Source organism: Antechinus flavipes, chromosome 4, assembly GCF_016432865.1.
Source record: "Antechinus flavipes isolate AdamAnt ecotype Samford, QLD, Australia chromosome 4, AdamAnt_v2, whole genome shotgun sequence".
In the NCBI taxonomy this organism is placed as follows: domain Eukaryota; kingdom Metazoa; phylum Chordata; class Mammalia; order Dasyuromorphia; family Dasyuridae; genus Antechinus; species Antechinus flavipes.
Genome location: NC_067401.1, coordinates 408,611,820 through 408,630,779, shown reverse-complemented (window position 1 = coordinate 408,630,779; position 18,960 = coordinate 408,611,820). Strand labels below are relative to the sequence as shown.

Below are 18,960 nucleotides of genomic sequence, written 5' to 3'. Positions count from 1 at the left end.
TACTAGAAGAAAGTTTTCTTCTTCATGTCAAATAACATTGTGTTTTCAGTTCATGGTAGCTGGAGCCCATGGAGTGGCTGGGGAACTTGTAGCAGGACATGCAATGGAGGGCAAATGAGGAGATACCGTACTTGTGACAATCCTCATCCAGCCAATGGTGGAAGGGCATGTGCCGGAGCAGATTCTCAGATCCAGAGATGCAATATTGACATGTGTCCTGGTAAGCTTTTTTTTATTAAAACTTTTTATTTTCAAAACATATGCATGGATAATTTTTCAACTTTGATCCTTGTAAAACCTTGTGTTCCAGATTTCCCCCTCCCCTAGATGGCAAGTAGTCCCATATATGTTAAACATGTTAAAAATATATGTTAAATCCAATATATGTATACATATTTATACAATTATCTTGCTACATAAGAAAATTAGATCAAAAAGAAAAAAATGAGAAAAAAATACAAGCAAACAACAACAAAAAACATGAAAATGCTATGTTGTGCTCCACCCGGTAAGCTTTTGATTTCTATTCAGCTTACATTTTCTGAGTCTATATAATAGCTGTAATTAAATTTGTGGTATCTGAAGGCATAGAACTAATTGTTCTTAAAATTGCACAATAAAAACTAACTCGGTTGAATTACCACAAATAACACTGACCATTTGTTTTATTCTGACACATTATCAGAAAAGAAATGATGTATCTAAAATCCTCTGTAACTGAAAAGAGCCATATAAATGTAAGTAATAGTCATCATATTATTTTGCACACATACAGTGGATGGAAATTGGGGAAACTGGCAGACTTGGAGCAGGTGTTCTGCTTCCTGTGGAGGAGGAGAAAAAACTCGGAAACGCCTTTGTAATAACCCAGCCCCATCCAAAGGTGGACGCCCTTGTCCAGGAGATGCTACTCAGCTTTCCAGATGCAATATACAAACATGTCCAGGTAGGCAAGTTAATAAAATTTACAAATCAGTGTTATTTTCATAACTAAGTCTTGTAACTTGTCCTCCTGTCATGCAAGGCTTAGTTGTGAATTTATTCTTTCTTTGAACTGTTATGCTGTATGTAGTGGAAAGAGCACTGCATTTGGAGACAGAAGATCTGGGTTCAAATACCATCTCTAGGCACTTATTAGCCAAATAAGTTGACCAATAATTTCTGAAGTTCATCCTAATCTATAAAACAGGTGTAGCAATACTTATACTACTTTCCTTACATGATAGTTGTGGGGGGGAAATGCTTTGTAATTTGAAAAGGGATTTATAAATTATAGTATTTTTTCAAGACCTCCTCCTGTACCTCCTAGACCATAAGGGAAAATGCAAGTAAAGGGAAAAGAGTAAAACAACCAAGTCTAGATCTTCCCATTTTGTAATACCAACCCCTAGAGATGTACACCTTATTAAGAATATTGTTTTCATTTCCCCACTAAATTTAATTAATTTGTCCATGTTTACAGAGCTAAGCAAGGTAGAACTGAGCTTGAATCCAGGTTCCATGCCTCCAAATCCTAAGTTCTTTCTATTATAGAGTTATTTTAAATAATCATATTCTTAATACATAGAAGTTGTTTTCATAGATAGGCCACTGTTATCATATCTCAGGAACTTTTTGCAATGAAGGATAGATGACTATTTGGCAGATTAAACCAGATTTTTTTGTGTGCATTATTGAGAAGAGTACTTAAAGAGAACTAGTAAGCTCATGGATTTTCAATGAAATGTATAGTTTAGTTATAGACATACAAGTCCATGAAAAAAAACTTGTATGTATTAAAATATAATTATTTAAATTAACTATGATATAATGTTAAAAAAAAAATATGGGATTTGGAGGCATAGAACCTGGATTTAAAGCTGATTTATACTACTTATCCAGCTCTATGAACATAGACAAATCATTTATGTTGTTTGGGGGGACTCTGCTTGGTTATTTATACACTGTTACCTAAAAAGCCTAAATTAAATATTATTTAAATATATGAAAAGCATTTTTTGCAAACTTGAATGCACTTTATAAAAATGCCTGATGTTCTGTAAAAAGGATTTCTTTAGACTTTATGACAAACTCTAAAATTCTGATTGATGCCAAGCCAGTAGTTCTAGTCTTTGCTTGAAGATCCCTACTGAGAGAAAACCTACTCCCTCCCTACCATGGAATCCCCTTCCATTTTTAGGTTCTAGACTAAATTTCTTTGTATCTTCCACAAAGTTTTGTGGTTTTGCCCTCTGGGACCAAACAAATCCAATGTCTTTTCCTCATAAAAATTTCTCAAATATTTAAAAAATACCATCCAAAACCCACCACCAAATCCTATCTTTAGACTAACTATTTCTTCCCACAATCCTCTTTTATTGTTCTTCCCGCCATTATTATTTCAGTTATCCCCAAATAGGAAAAATTTCCCCAAATTCCTTCCTATGTCTCAGTGTGATTATTGTTCTGATAATAAGTAACATGTAGAAAAGTTTAGTTCCTAACTATGTTAAGGAACTTTCTTTTTCATTTGAATGGTCAGATGCTTTTCCCTCATTCTTAATTGTAACCTCAAAACCAAGATACAATGTATCATTTAAATTTTAAAATGATAAATGAAGAAAAATTCCTAAGGGGATCCTCCAGATTTCTTTGGAAATGCGAGTTCTTAGATGAAGCTAACAAGCTTGGATATTGGCTTCATTCCTGTTTTTCAAATTCTGATATGATTGGGTGTGTAGGTTAAAGATCTGTTATTTCATCAGTGTAGGGTACTCTGAGGTAGGATCTTTCCTTTACCCATACAAATATACAATCTAAAGTATTGGATAGCTGCTTGGGTCACCAAGAAGTTAAGGGTACCCAGAGTGACCAATCAGTATGTGACAGAGGTGGTACTTGATACCATGGCCATTTTTTATCTGCCTCTCTGGAATGCTTGTTTCCGAAAACAATATTCTTCTTTTCTTCCATATTGTTGATGCAATTGTTTTCTCATCTACGGATGTTTTTCTTCAACGCCTTTCCCCAACAGGTGGGCCACAGCAGGCCAGAGGAAGTGTTATTGGAAACATTAATGATGTTGAATTTGGAATTGCTTTCCTCAATGCCACAGTGATAGATAGCCCTCATTCTGACACTAGAGTAATACAAGCCAAAATTACCAATGTCCCTCGCAGTCTTGGTAAGTTTCTTTGCTCATTCAAGTTGAAAATAGGTTCTAAAAACATTTACAAATTTGCTCCAGAGAGTACTCTCTGAACCCTGCTTGATTTCATTAAGATTATCCCTGTCCTCCACTAAGACTGGAAAATATTTTTTTTATTTGTAGATTTTCAGACATACTTCATGGTATATTAAATTATTTTCTTAAGAAATTCCCCTGAAGTGTCAAAAGTTTTAAAAGTTACTCCCTGAGCTATACAGAATTTCAAAACAGCAGGTCCTTACTAGTTTCTTCAGTTGGCTTTTAAGGAATATATTACATTGATTCCTGTTATATATCCCTAATCTAGTAGGAATACCCTCACTATATAGCCTTCAAAAGAGAAGTATAATTTGTAATTAGGAATCTGTAAGTAGTTAACTCTGGTTCCTAATGATTCATAGTCTCGAGTTATATTACTAAAAAAAAAAAAAAAAGACCGAACAAATGTTTGGCTTATTTATCATACATATTTTATTTCCTAAGGTCCAGCAATGAGGAAAATAGTTTCTATCCTGAATCCCATTTATTGGACAACAGCGAAAGAAATAGGAGAAGCTGTCAATGGTTTTACCCTCACTAATGCTGTCTTCAAAAGAGAAACACAAGTGGAATTTGCAACTGGTTAGTGACATCTGAACTCAAACATCTATTGCTATAAGATATTGCTGAGTGAATTAAGTAAAATTTATTATATGTTACACTTTTGGTGATTGAAATTTCAAAATGATTGGTTCAATCTATCATAAGGAATATTTAAAAAGAATTATTTGTTTCCAGTGAAAATAGTATTGAAGCTAGATCTATACTAAAGCCATTGTTTCTAAATTACATGGTGATTTTTTTTGTCTTTTTATCCTAAATGTGGAACAAAGTACTTTGCACACAGTACACAATTTAATAATAAAAAAAAAAAAAACTTTGTTAAATTGCATCATGGCCATAAGTTGTCAGAATGAATATTAAATCTCAGATGAGAAGGCAATCTGACCCAATTTATAATGAGTATGCTTCAATAATAGGTTTATTTCCTATGGAGTTAATCAGTATTTATGATAAAGTTCTTTGTTAAGTAGTTAGAAACAAAGAAATAATTCAATTCAATTCAATGGACATTTATGGTGCCACTGCACACTTATAATACCTTTAATATAGCTAAAGATCTCATGGTGCTTAGGGGTGTGGAAGATGTGTCTACCACCAGATGGATTAGGGAGTGAAACTTTCTGGTGGTGAGCTTCTTCAAACATAAGGCAGGTCCTTGAACAAAAGGCACACTCAGTAGGCAAAGTTTTTCTAGGTTAGTGGTATTGGCAAGAGTTTTACATTTTGTAATGTTAAGTAATCAAGCTGGGTCTTCAGTGGAAATAAAAAAGAAGTTAAAATAGATCTCCCTGATCATAACTGTTTATACTTTTATCTCAAGTCCAAAAACTAGTGAATAAATAATAGTAATTTTCATGGTAAGAGTTTAGGTAGTTTTCAGATAAAATCTGTTCATTCTGTGTATAGCTAGAGTTAGCTTGCTTGCTGTTATTAACCCTAAAACTGGTTTGATGCCAGTGATACCTGAGGTCTAGAGCAAACAACAAGTTTTTTCACTTATTGGGAAGAGAATGTCGAGAGCTTTCATTTCTCAAATTGTGTTATGATGGGCAAGTCACTTATGACTTTGAGCCTACTGTTGCAAGATAATAATTTTGTCATAATTGAGGAAAATTCTTCATTATATAAATGTGAACTGTTATTATTGCTTACTGATTTCAGGATCTCTGGTTAGAGACCTGTAATCGTGAAAACTTTTGTAAGATAATTAATCATTGCTTATAGGCCTAAATATATTTAGAATCTTTTTGTGATAATATAAAAAATAATTTTTCACAAGTGTATGTTAATTTGAGTTTAAGAAGAGACATTCTGCTCTAGTTAACTAGAAGACTATGCAATTTTCAAGCTAAAATTTAATTCAATTCCCATATCTGATGTGTTTTGTGAATTAAAATAACATGACTGAACTAGAATATAGAGAAGATCTGTTAAATGGTTTCATAAATCATCTTCTTTCATCTGTTAAAAGAAATGCATTGAAATTCACAGGAGAAATTCTGCGCATGACTCACATTGCTCGTGGTTTGGATTCAGATGGAACTTTGATGCTAGATATTGTAGTGAGTGGCTATGTCCTACAACTTCAGTCACCTGCAGATGTTACTATAAAGGTAAAATGCTAATAATTTCAGATTTCAAACTTCACTGGTACAGTGTGAGCCATTTAAGAAAAGTCCTTCTACCAATGAAGATTGGTTTCAACATTGTGTTTCCCATATGTATTTTGCTATTTGCATTGCTCTTACTTACTTCTGTCAGAACTGCTTCAGTCAGACAACAATTATTCATCACTTATTATATGCCAGGTATTGTGATAAGTGCTGAGGATACAAAGAAAAGCAAAAATAGTCCCAGTTTTTAAGTAGTCTAATATCATCATATTTAATGCAGGAGAGAATATGCAAGCAAAGTAGATGGAGAATAAATTGGGAATACTCTCAGGTACATCAGGGCACAAAGATTAAGGAGGGATAAGAAAGACTTCTTGCAGAAAGTGCAGTTTTAAGTGAGCCTTGCAAGAAGCCAGGAAGTAGAGCTGAGAAGAGAGGTCCTCAGTCAGGAAAAAATGCCTGAAAGTGGGAGATAGAATGCCTTGCAATAAAAAAGATTGGAAAGGTAGGTAAAAACCAGGTTATGAAGGATTTTAAAAGACAAAAATGATTCTATATTTGATCCTGGAGAGGAGGGGAAGTCAGTACAGTGACTGGGGGGTTTGGAAGCAAAGTGACTTGGTTAGATCTATACTTTAGAAATATTAATTTGATAACTTAATTGAGGATGGAGCAAAAATCAAAAAGGCCAACCAACATATTAGTGCAATAGTCCAGAAATGAAATGATGAAGGCCTAGATGATGATGTAGTCATGTCAAAGTACAGAAAAGGGAATATACAAGAGATATTTTACAAAAGTAGAAATAACAGTACTCTGACAACTAAGAAAGAATAAAGAATCAAAAATGGTAATACCTTCAACAATAATGGGGAAATTAAGAAGAAGAGGGAGTGGGGAGGGGAGAGGTGATGAGTTTAGTTTTAGATATGTGAAGTTTAAGATGTTCAGGAAATTGTAACTAATTCATTTGGTAAGCATAGTCTGACTCTGAATCTCAGAAAACAGGAACATAGCTGTAACTACTTTTAATCTAACTAAATCGAAATCTAATTACAAGATTTATTAATAAATTTCAAACTGCTACTATGGCACTCTAAAAAAAAGTAGGTCTTAGGAAGACATATATTCCTGCCTCACTAGTCAAGTCAAATCTGTAGATCAAGATAAATATCTTCATGGATGACAACCAGATAGCTAGTCAAAGTCCTGGGACTGGTCATCATAAGAAAATTTTGTAGATCTTCAACAAGAAGAACCAGGCATAGATTCACCCTTGGAATGGTTCAGGTGTGAACCTGCATTGGATGGCCTCTTATGGCTGGGCTCAGTGTTGGTCTGCTTCTAAAAAAGATACACAGGTAACACAATGCCTGGAGTAGAGACCTGTTAAGTTAGTAGAATTCGTTTGGATCTGTACTCACTCATTCAGCAGTAATTCTGTCTTCTCCTCAGAGAAGAGGCCAGTCAAATAAGTCTGCATCAATGAGTCAAAAAAAGAAGAAAACAAGGACTATAGAGAAGTTATCTGATCCAAATTCATTTAATTCTCCTCAGCTTTAGGACAAAGACTGTATAAAATTACCAAGGTTATATTATTGAGATTTTTTATAAGTTCTTCAAGGAAAAATGCTCTAAGATTTTCCACCATTATCTATTATATCCTCTTGGTGGTTTGTTAGCCTGATATGTCAAGACAGTAAATTAGATCACTTATCTTAAATTTTTGTAGATTATATTGGACAAACTAGTGTCACATACACATAAAGGTCACTTGGTAGATAATTTTTAAAAAATCTACACGTTTTTAGGTACTGATGTTCCAATATATATTGTTCGTTTTAGGATTACACAGAAGACTACATTCAAACAGGTCCTGGCCAACTATATGCATACTCTACCAGACTTTTCACAGTTGATGGTGTTAGTGTCCCATATACTTGGAATCATACGATTTCCTATGATCAGGCTCTGGGAAGAATGCCATTTCTAGTAGAAACTCTCCATGCCTCATCCATTGCATCTGATTACAACCAGTTAGAAGAAACTCTGGGTTTTAAAATCCATGCTTCAATCTCTAAAGGTAATTTTAAAGACTCTTATTCTTATGCCACTGTTTCCTTGCTAAAAGAACAAAAACAATTGTATGTTGAGGATGGTGAGACAGGCTCAGCATTCATATTATATCCTAAATTTGTAATATAAGACTTTCATTGTATACATTTAGTATTATAGAATGGTAGAGCTTAAAAAGAAACTTAGAAATAATTTAACAGAACTCTTCTTTATACAATTTAAAACATATTTTTCTTTGAGGAATATTCCATAACCTATTGTGTTTCAATGTGTCCTCATTGTTTCTTAATGAGACTTCTCCTTTATTCAACTCCCTCTTTCATTCCCCACAGGAGCCATTCAAAATCTTTCATTTCTCCTCTAAACTGGCATGATAGTCTCTCCACCATATTAACTGAAGAGGGGCGAACTTTGTACTCCACTGAAAAGATTTAAAACATCTTTCATCGTCCCTTCCCCTATTCCTCAGAATTTTGCAAGGTTATCTTTTCTTCCCTTTGGTCACCGAAGAAGAGTATGGGACCCAACAAATGAACTCATCCAGCTACCATTAAATCTCTCTGCTATTCTTCATTGCTAAACTTGTTGAAAAATTTGCATACATCCAATCAGTCCACTTTTTCCTTAACCCTTTTTAATATATCCTTTTTCTTCATCATTCTACTGAAACTGGTTTTTGAAAATTTTACTTATGAGTTTGTGATGCACAAATCTAGATGTGAAGTTATTTCTCTGCTTCTCTGTCTCAGCTCCTTAACTTGAGTATTTTCCAAGGTTCTATCTTCTCTTCTCACCTTATACTTTCAATTCTCTCTCTTTACAATCTCATTCACTCTTATGATTTTGACTACCTTTTACATACAAATAAGTCCCAATTAAAATCTCTCACTTTGGCATTTTTTCTGAACTATGGAACTGCATCTACCACTTGCCCATCATACAACTTCACCTTTACATATTCATGAATACTTCAGAATCAATGTGGTCTAATCCAAAATTGTTTCCCTAAACCTGCTTTTGTTTATACTTTCTGTGCCATCATCCTTGAACCAATTTCTAATATTCCAAGACTTGGTAGTGTCTTTCACTGTTCTTTTTTTTTTTTACTTTTTAAATCTAATCATTTACTACATACCATTGAATTTCACCTTTGTAACATCTCTCCAAATATGTCTCACTTTCTTTTTCCCCACTGCCATCAACTTTGCATCCTTCACTACTAACCATTTGTAATATTAATTTCTCAACAAGTCTTCCCAATAAAATAACTTAACTTAGAATGAAGAGGAGTTTTAAAGGTCATCTTTTCAAACCACTTTTCATACATTAGGACATCAAGGTACAGAGGGACTCAAAGCTAGGTCCCTAAATCCAAATCTGTTCAATACATCAGACCCCTCTATTCTGTGAATCCACTAAACCACCACCCATTAACATCAATATAATAAATAATAAAACTGCACAAAAGAATTCTTCTCAATGGGGAGAAGAAAAGAGAGTAAAATTAATAAGAATTTTAGGAGAGAGACAGAAAGAAAGAGAAAAACACACAGATAGATAAATTAATAAAAGAAATCACCAAGATAATAATTATTACTATGGATATGAATAGATTAAATTTTGTTGTAAATAAAACCTTATAATTTTATGCATACAAGAAACATATTTAAAGCATAGGGTACAGATGAGGTGATAAAATAACATCTATGGTGTTTAAAATTACCATAAACAATTCTAAAAAATGATAATAAGCACATGTACTAAATGTAACTGTGACTAATTTCTATGGAAAGCTAGATGAATTGTAAAAAAGACACCAATAATAACCAACACAATAATAATAGAATATTTTAATATTACTTTTTCAAAAATAGATACAACTCAACAAAAAAGATTAACACAAAAACTATAGAGTTTAAATAGATAGTGTTTTTTTTTTAAATAGACATAGCATGATATGCTATCATTTTAACTCCCATTTAATTTAGGTCCTAGGTTCAAATTCCATTTTACTGCCTATGTGACCTTGGGCAAGTAACAACCTCCTTGAGCCTCAATTTTCCAGAATGTAAAATAAGTGGTTTGGACCTCTGAGATCTCTTCCCCCTGCCTGAAAGCTTTGTATTGTCTCAATCATTCTGAAAAGCAGCTTGGAAAGACATACCTCCCTCCTCTCCAAAAAAGGTCAAAGACAAAATGTTCCATATACCTTAAATTATGTAGCACTATTTTTTCTGAGTCTGTGAATTACTGAATAAATTAAATTTGACTGTTCTAATGTGACTTCTAAATTGGCCTGTTAAGGAATATACATATTCTCAGCATTTCATAATGCTTTTATGTAAATTGATCATATGCTAGTGCATAAAAGAAATATAAGTAAATGTGAAAAGCCAAATAAATTTTTTTTAAAACTGTTTATAAAATGCCAATACAACAAAACTAGAAATGAATAAAGAAAAGATGAACAAAAGATACAGACCTAAGAAGAGACTCAATAGTGACTGATTATCTGACTCATTCATTATATTTAATAAGTCCCAGAACTAATAAATATTTAAACATAATTACAAAAATGAAATAATACTAAAACTTATTGGACACAGCTAAGGTAGTCCTCCCAGGAAAATTTATTTCTCTGAAAACTTAAAACATATAAAATAGGGGTAACAGGAGGGTTAATAATCTGGCTATGAAATTTAAAAGATTTTTTTTAATAGCTATCTTAAAACAAGTACAAAAGATGAAATTTTGAAAATTAAAGGAAAATAGATAAACATCTTTTTTACGAACATAGTTGTTTGCATATTATCTTATCTATTAGAATGTGAGCTCCTTGAAGGCAAGGACCATTTTTTTTTATTTTGTGTGTATGTATATATTCCCAAGATTTAGAATGCTTGAAATACAACATTTAATAAATTACCATAAGTTGACATTAATAACCTAATTAAGAAAAAGAAAGTAGAAATCAAATTACAAAATAAATAGGTTGAATTTACAAAAGAGAAAAAGTAAATGGGAAACTACCAAATCTTACTATATGTAGTCACATACTAACAAAATTGAGAATTAAAAGGAAATTGAATAAAATCAATAAAACTATAAAATGCCTAAACTAACAAAATGGAAATTTAAAAAAATGTCTAAATAAGAAATCAAGTAAGCTGTAAACTCCCTTTTGTCTTTTCTAAAAATTTGTGTTTTCTTCTGATTTTGCCTTATCTTCATATCTAAAATGTATATTTGTATAAACTGTAAAATAAGCAGAATCAAAAAAGCAATTAATGTAAGGATTACAACTATGTAAATGAAAAGATTACTTACGTTGAATAATGGGGAAATATTAATGAAGAGCCCCAAAGAACAGATAAGACAGAGACAGGCTACTACTAGGATAATAAATAAACAATGTTGTTTATAATGCCAGATGCAGTCATTGTAGCAGATATATATATATAATAGAACTCTCTTCTTTTCTTTCTTACTCTCTCTCCAAATGTGTATATTTGTATATTTAAGGCCTTTTATACTAGGTCTCATCCATCCTACATTTCTAATTTTATTTCATATTTCTTCCCTCTCCATTCCAATCAAATTGAACTTTTCTTTGTTTATTATACATACCATGAACACTCCTGTTTCCACCATATTACTCATGCTATTTTTCTCATTGTTTGGGATTTTCTCCATCCTCCTCTTTACCTGCTGAATTCCTACCCATCCTCTAAAACCCAGTTTAATTACTCCCTCTTTCAAGAATCTTTCTCTGACTTCTCCCTGTCAATGACCCTCTTTGTCAGTCCTCACATAGCCCTTTATTTTATAACTCTCTAATGCACTTATCATGCAGTGTTAAATATTCTTTGTTTCTTATTCTCTTACTATTCTGTAATAGTACAAAATATACTGTAATAGTATATAGTAAGCAATAGAAGGCACTTACATGTTTGTTAGAATGCATGAATGAACTATATCGTTTTTTCTAATATTTTAATAGAATGCTTCCTTCTTTAATTTGTCAACATCTTTATAGTATTCACTCGTACATGCAATTAAACAAGCAAACTACACTTTTCTGCAATCCTTAAAATGGAGAAATGTTATTTTTGTGTTAAATATTTACCAAATGCTTTTTTTTAATCTATGCAGAATTATATAAAGTTATGTTTTAGATCTAACTGGTCAAATTCTGGATAAATCCCAATATTGAAAAAGCAAGAATCAGCAGATTTGAACATCTTTCCTTGTGCCTGGAATTGCTTAAAGTGATTATTTTTTAAGACTAATTTTCTTTTGCAAATGTAGTTCACAGCAATTCATTTCTGTATTCTTTTATGCCATGTGGTGCTTTAATGTTCCTCTCTCTCTCTGAGAAGATTTCCTTTTCAATTAGAAAGAACACATCAATTAGCTTTTCATATTTCTGTGAAGTTCTGAAATTTCTTCAAGTATTCCATGATGTTATTTTATAGATAATAAATGTTTGCATGATTTTTAACTTTGAGCTATGAGAGCACAAGTTAAAATGATCCACATTGTCCTTTTTTGATTATGTTCTTGCTTCTTCAGAATGTATTCCAGCAGATATCCCACAGCACAGCTGGCATGCTTAGGAGATAAATTGGCAAAAAGAATTTCCCTCATTTGTTCTGATCCTCATTCATTGTGCACATATATGTTTTCTTCAAGAAAGTAGGTTGGAGGATTTGGCTTTCTAAAGGTTCAGAATAAGAACAATATGGAAATGTGAATCCTTAGTGGAGGAGGCTTATCATAGTCTTGAAGCAGTTCTGGTGCCAGTTTCCCAAAATGAGAGAGGAGCTCTTGGACTCAACCATTCAATTCAATTTCTTAGGTGCCAGTCAGGATTTTCAAATCCTACCCCAATTTCCACCCCAATTATGCACCACATCTCTAATATCCTCCTTGAAAAAGGTTGGGTTTTTTATTTCCTTAGAAATACACTGTTGACTTAGAATGAAACTTTCTCTTGGACTGACTGTCTATGATCATCTCTGTACCCAGCATGCACATCCTGGCTCCTGGTTTCACTGAAAAGCATTACAGCTTGCCTTTAAAGTCATTTCTGTCAAAAATCAAAGCCTTTCTTTAAATTAGCTAAGTGACAAAATTATGTAATAACATGACAACTAAAACTTGCCTCTCTGACTTTTATTAGCATAGTATTTAAACTTAAATGGATATTCTTCCACCTTAATCCTTTGTCTTTCTTGTCTGATCTGGGATAGGGAAATACAAATCAGAACTAATAGATGTATTGTTCCCTTAGCCACTTTCATTTCATTTTAATTTGTGTGTGTGTGTGTCTCCAGGTTTTGATTGGGTAAAACATTTTTATACATAATTGTTAACTATTGATCCCTGCTTTCTTTTGTTGTTTTAGTCACTTTTCAGGCAAGAACGAAAATGAGGTCTCTTTTGTGACTTCATTTGGGGTTTTCCTGGAAAAGATACTGATGTTAATTTGCCATTTCCTTCTTAAACTCATTTTACAGATGAGGAACTAAGGCAAACAGGATTTAAGTAACTTGCCCAGGATCACACAGCTAGTCAATAATTGGGGTCAGATCTGGACTCAGAGTAATGAGTCCTCCTGATTCCTAATCCAGTGCTCTCCTCCTAGTTAGCAGTAAATCAAAATAACTTCTCAAGGCAAAATTTTCTACTTTGAGACAACCTAATTGTTAGGAACTTTTCCCTGACATCAGAAGTTAATTTGGCATCTTTGCCACTTTCATCCATTGCTCTTAATTTGTCCACTGAGGTTAAAGAAAACAAATCTTATCCTTTTTCCACTTGACAGCCCTTCAAGTTCTTGAGCACAGATATTATATATCATCCCACCTCCTGTTCTTCTTCTCTATTAAATAATAAATACACCCACATCCTTCAATCAGTTCCCATATATCATGAAATCCAACCCCTTTAACATCTTGGTTGCTTCCTCTGGACATTCTCTGTTTTATCAATGTTCTTAAATCACATGACCAGAAGTGAATATGGTATAAAAGATAAGGTCTGATCAGGGCAAAATATAGTGGGATTATCCCTCTCTTACCTCCTAACCCCCCACCTCCCGACCCTGATCCTGGAAGCTTATGCTTTTCCTGACACTGCCCAAGACTACATTATCATTTTTGACTACCATATCATAATGCTGACTATATATATTAAGCTGTCACTCCTCAGAACATCTGTTATCTATCCATGGTTCCCCTATCATATATATGTGGAATTGTTTTTTTAATACCCAAATATAAGACTTTCTGTTTATTCCTACTAAATTTAATTTAGCCTGATTTTAATATGCATGTTTAAATTTTGAGTTCCAAATTCTCTTCCTCCTTCCTGCCTCTCCTTCACCCTTTAAGAAAACAATAGAATATCCATTTTATATATGAAGTCATGCAAAACCTATTTCCATATTAGCCATGTTAAACAAAGAAAAGAAAAAAATAGTGAGAAATTTATTCAACTCAGTATTTTAAGCCTGTCAAGATCATTTTGTGACATCTGCATTTCTATCTCCTTTCTCAAGTTTTTGATAAAATAGTCAAACAGACACAAAACCAAGTAGAGACTTCTGGGGTATTTTACTTTCTGCTATATTATTCTCAAGTGCTTAAATCAAATTAAATCATTCCTTTGGGACAAGGGATTTTATTCTATAATTAATAATGGACAAGAAAGCCCAAAACTTTGCCCTGTGAAACTGTTTTCACAATTTATGTTCCTTAATAATATTTTTTTTTCCTGTATGCAAATTAAATAATTAGAATGTACTTAAATTTGTTGATTAGTTCAAATTTATGTTTTAATTATTTCAGTTTATCAGATTTATGTCCTAATTCTTTATATTTAGTTTAAATATCTAACTTCATTATTTATATAAAGATAATCTCTAGGGTCTCTTCTAGAAAGAATTTATGCTATACATACTTTATGCAGATGATAGGTTTGCCATCAATTATGATTCTCTCCTAACCTAGCTCACCTAATTGTTTTTGCTGCAAAGAAATGATTATAGTTTTATAGGTAATTAATTTAAAAGATTATTGTCCTGCAGGAAAACCAGAATGAAGATGAAATAGAGCAAAAAGATATTTATATTCGTATAAATTTCAGATATATTAACATTTCTTTATTTTATGGGGATTTTTGAATTGAGAACCACGTAGAATCAATGCAATTAATTTGTGAATCAAATGTTAGACATCTTAAAATTGCCATGTGAGAAAAATCTTCATTGGATACATTCTATGTTTCACAAGGTAGTGGGTGGGTATGAGTTTATAATTATCAAGCATAATTTTTACAACTGAAAATCTCTGTACAATGAACAAATTTTCAAATCTCTAAAGATACAGCTTGGAATAATCTTTTTTTTTAGTATTTGACCAGAATAAATATGAGTCTTTTGTAAATGTGAAGTATTCAACTAAGGCAATTTTGCAATGAACATTTTTCAAAATAATGCCTCTGGCCATCCTTTCCAAATTTCTAATATATTAAACAAAGAGAAGGTAAGATGAAGTAACAGCACTGAACTACTGCTTAGGGAAATGAGTGTTCTCCTCTCTCTCCATAATAGTAGTGACCAAGTATGTCCACAGACACTCTAGAAGCCCTGACTATTGGAACATAGTCTACCTCTTATTGAGTTGTGAGTAGATTATATTCTTGAACTTCTTGAGTTCTTGGAGCCCATAATATTAAATATTAAATAATCCCATCCATATATAGCATTTTCAGTCCTTATTCAATTAAATTCACTAATATGCAAAGCATTACAGCAAACACTTGGGACACAAAGGAAAATGATGTACTCTCTGTCCACAAGGATCTCATAGTATCATGAAGGTATTTGGCATGAACACAAATTATTATAAACAATAGGTATCTTGTTATAGAGACAAAACAGATATTTAGATAATATGTTCTAGAAAAATGTGAGAATAGAGAAGTCACTTTAGAGAATATGATAGCTAAACTGGTCCTTCAAAGATTCTATTTCTATAGGTAGATATGAGGAAATAAATTACAGAAAAGGGCATAGCCTTTATAAATACATGGTGAGGAAGAAGTAGGATGCGATTGGAATGAAGTATAGTTTGACTAGAGCTTAAGAGTCTCTTAACTTCATAAAGTTTACAATCTAATTCCATCTTAGTCATTTGGTCTATAGATGTAAAATATATGGTATAATTTTTTAAAAGCACTAGATTTGAAATCACAGATTTCAGATCCTGACTCTGTGATATAGTACCTATATAATCTTGACTAAGTGACTTTACTCTTTTGGACCTCAGTTTGTTTATCTGCAAATTAAGGCATTTGGACTATGTTCTCTAAGTTTCATCTAGCTCTAATATTCTATGTTTTTCTGAAAGTAAAATTATGTGTTACAGCAGACTCCTTAAGGTTGCCTGACAAAAATCACTCCTATTAGGAGGAAAGTTCTGAGTAATGTTTTCAAGGGTAATGAGGACTTTGTTCTGTGGTCAGTCTGGCATGTCAACAGTCATTTGATTGTTTTATAGTTACCCCTGAATAACATTTTAAAGTTTTCCTTTGACTTCATGTAAACAAATTAAACAGAAATCTACAGCTGGTGACAACATGTCAACAGCCTCGGGATTATAGTTCATACAGTATTTAGATTAAAAACATGAAAATTTTCCACTGTTAACATGTTTTCAAATATTGTGTTGTAACATTATTACAGTGTAGGTTACATTGAAAAAAATGAAGTGTTTATGTTTTTGCCCACCAATAAATTTTGGTTTCTTCCATGATAGGAGACAGGAGCAATCAGTGCCCTTCTGGATTTGTGTTAGATTCAGCTGGACCCTTCTGTGCTGGTAAGTGAAAAAACAAGCATAAATTTGTCTGGTAAACTTCTCCAGGATTGACTTCCAAAGCCAGGATTGGAGTGTTTACATAGAAAACACTTTGGATGGGATAGTACAACTGTCACATGTGTGATAGTAATAGCGTAGCCACCTACTTACCCAACCCTTAGAATTGCTAAACACTTAGAACAGGACAATAGGAATGAGACTAAGAGCCAAGTCACCACACCTGCCCATGTATCAGAAAACCGCAGAGCAACCACAACCACAGATCAAGGCTTCCAAGCATCTGGGGAACAGGCTCACAGAGAATGGAAGCTTTGATGCAGTGTGTTTGTTTTTCATCAATGGTTGCTCTCTAGATTTTTAGACAACTGAATTGTAAGTCTGATAGCGGTGAAAAGCATTTGGGGGAGTTGAGGGAGAAAGACTTATTTTTAGTAAGTGCTTCTAGTATGTATATTTTAGGTTGACATCAGCCATATTTAAAATTATTTCCCTTTTCAATATGCAAGAATGATTGTGGCTCACTATTTGAACAAGACTTTGATCCTAAAAGTCTTAAAGGTGTAGTTCTTAATTGATGTTTAGACATGATTGTCCTTTCTTTCAGATGAAGATGAATGTGCAGTTCGAAATCCCTGTTCTCATAGCTGTCATAATGCTATGGGGACTTATTATTGTTCCTGCCCCAAAGGCCTCACTATAGCTGCTGATGGAAGAACCTGTCAAGGTATTCTCAAAACTACAAGTATTAGGGATATTCTGAGCATGACAAAGATTTTTCCCAAAGCTACAAAAAACAATCAGTATTTCAACCCTAGCTTGTTCTGACCACTTTACTCCAAGTTAATGATAATATCTCATGATTATTAAATGCTTCGAGTTTGACAAATCTCTTTCCCACTAAGGAGAGAGCAATATACTACGTTTGGAATGGGAGGGCATTGGTGACCCAAAAGTCTTAGTGCAGTGTGAAGCTTTAGTAACCTTAAAGAAATTTAAAATAGCACTAAGACTTTTGGAACACGTGTGTGTGTGTGTGTGTGTGTGTGTGTGTGTGTTTGTGTGTGTTTATATGTGTACATATAAACAGATATACACACACTCCTAAGCTGTACCACTTAATACTTGTCTTAGTTTGGGTAAATCACTTAGCCTCTCCAGGTCTCAGTTTTTCATCTGTAAAATGAGAGGGTTGAACAAGGTCAACTCTCTCATTTTGACTCAATTCTCCTGTGCTACAATCCTCCTGTGTGACCATGGAAATGTCACTTCACCTCTAAAAACTCAGTTTCCTTGTTTTTCTAAATAAAGAAGATAGATTAGAAGCCTATGACTAAATTGCATTACTAGCAAACTGTCCACCAATCCTAAAATAGCAATAAAAAATTCTCTCCTCCAAACATAGGAAAGAATTGAGTTTGATGATTAAAGGCAAAAAAGGGAAGGAGAGAAGGTTTTCCTCTACTATCTGCCTAAAAGGGCACCCTCCAATACTCAAAAGTGAAAATCTACCTACCTTATCTAATGCTTTCCACTTCTGGCCTCCCAACTCTCAACTAAAAGACATATGTTCAATTTTGAAACAGTTTTCTTAAGAACAGTCTAGCAGTTAACCTCATACTTCTCAACTTTAATGTTTTCTTAGCTTAAGTATTCAACTCACCCCAATTAACTGAAACACTTTGTTGCAGATATCGATGAATGTGCTTTGGGTGGATACAGCTGCCACACAGGTCAGGACTGTGACAATACCATTGGCTCCTATCAATGTGTAGTCAGATGTGGAAGTGGCTTCCGGCGGACAACTGATGGACTGAGTTGTCAGGGTATGTATGAGTACATGTTACACTAAGAAACAAAACCACTTGTCTTTTACCTCATTTCAAAAAAGCTATTTCTAAATACCTTGAATTAGATAGGATTGATGCCCCCCCTCTAAATTTAATGCACCTGGGATTCCATAAATTCTCCCTCTACAATATTATACCAATAAGATCTTATTCTTTGCCATTGGGAGGGGAAGAAACCTATAGCAAAATGTGAATAGTATTTAGTCCATGCTCCCTTTATAACTAAGTTATTTTCCTGAATTGTAAAAAAGAAATTCTTAAAGGTAAAATTAAGAGTAGTGGTGAAATGATTTTTACCATACTAATATAAAGGCACAAACTTTTCACCTCAATTCATAAAGTACCTATGATATTATACAAGACATAAAAGAAACAGAAGACTTGGACCCAGATGCTTCCAGTTTAATCAGGGAATAAGATGTCTATCTGTGAGCTAGTTAGAGAAGAATGCAAGGCAGAATTATAACCAAGTGCCAGCTTATGTGACAAAGATGAGAAGAACTATAGAAATTTAGCAAAGTAGAAGCTAAGGTATGGAGATATCTTTTTGGAGATAATGTAAGACATGAATTAAAAGATAAATTAGTAAATAGCATTGGATGGAGAAAGAATAGCATGAGCACAGACAGAAATAAAGGTGGCTTATGTAAGGAACAGAAAAGCTACCAATGAGAGCAGAGAGAGAAAATGAGAATTATTTCAAGTCAGAGACAAAATAAAAAGGAATCAGATGATAAAAGGCCTTGAAT

General features: G+C 33.2%; 1 protein-coding gene across 1 annotated transcript in view; it reads left to right on the top strand.

Moving 5' to 3' along the window:
* Positions 1-18,960, top strand: part of HMCN1 (hemicentin 1) — a 503,334-nt gene that overhangs the window by 460,172 nt on the left and 24,202 nt on the right. The window contains exons 92-100 of the mRNA XM_051998776.1: positions 50-220; positions 776-946; positions 3,014-3,163; positions 3,671-3,808; positions 5,282-5,403; positions 7,249-7,486; positions 16,302-16,364; positions 16,969-17,088; positions 18,053-18,187. Of these exons, the coding sequence (XP_051854736.1) occupies positions 50-220; positions 776-946; positions 3,014-3,163; positions 3,671-3,808; positions 5,282-5,403; positions 7,249-7,486; positions 16,302-16,364; positions 16,969-17,088; positions 18,053-18,187 (1,308 nt within the window). The remainder of the gene's footprint in view (positions 1-49; positions 221-775; positions 947-3,013; positions 3,164-3,670; positions 3,809-5,281; positions 5,404-7,248; positions 7,487-16,301; positions 16,365-16,968; positions 17,089-18,052; positions 18,188-18,960) is intronic.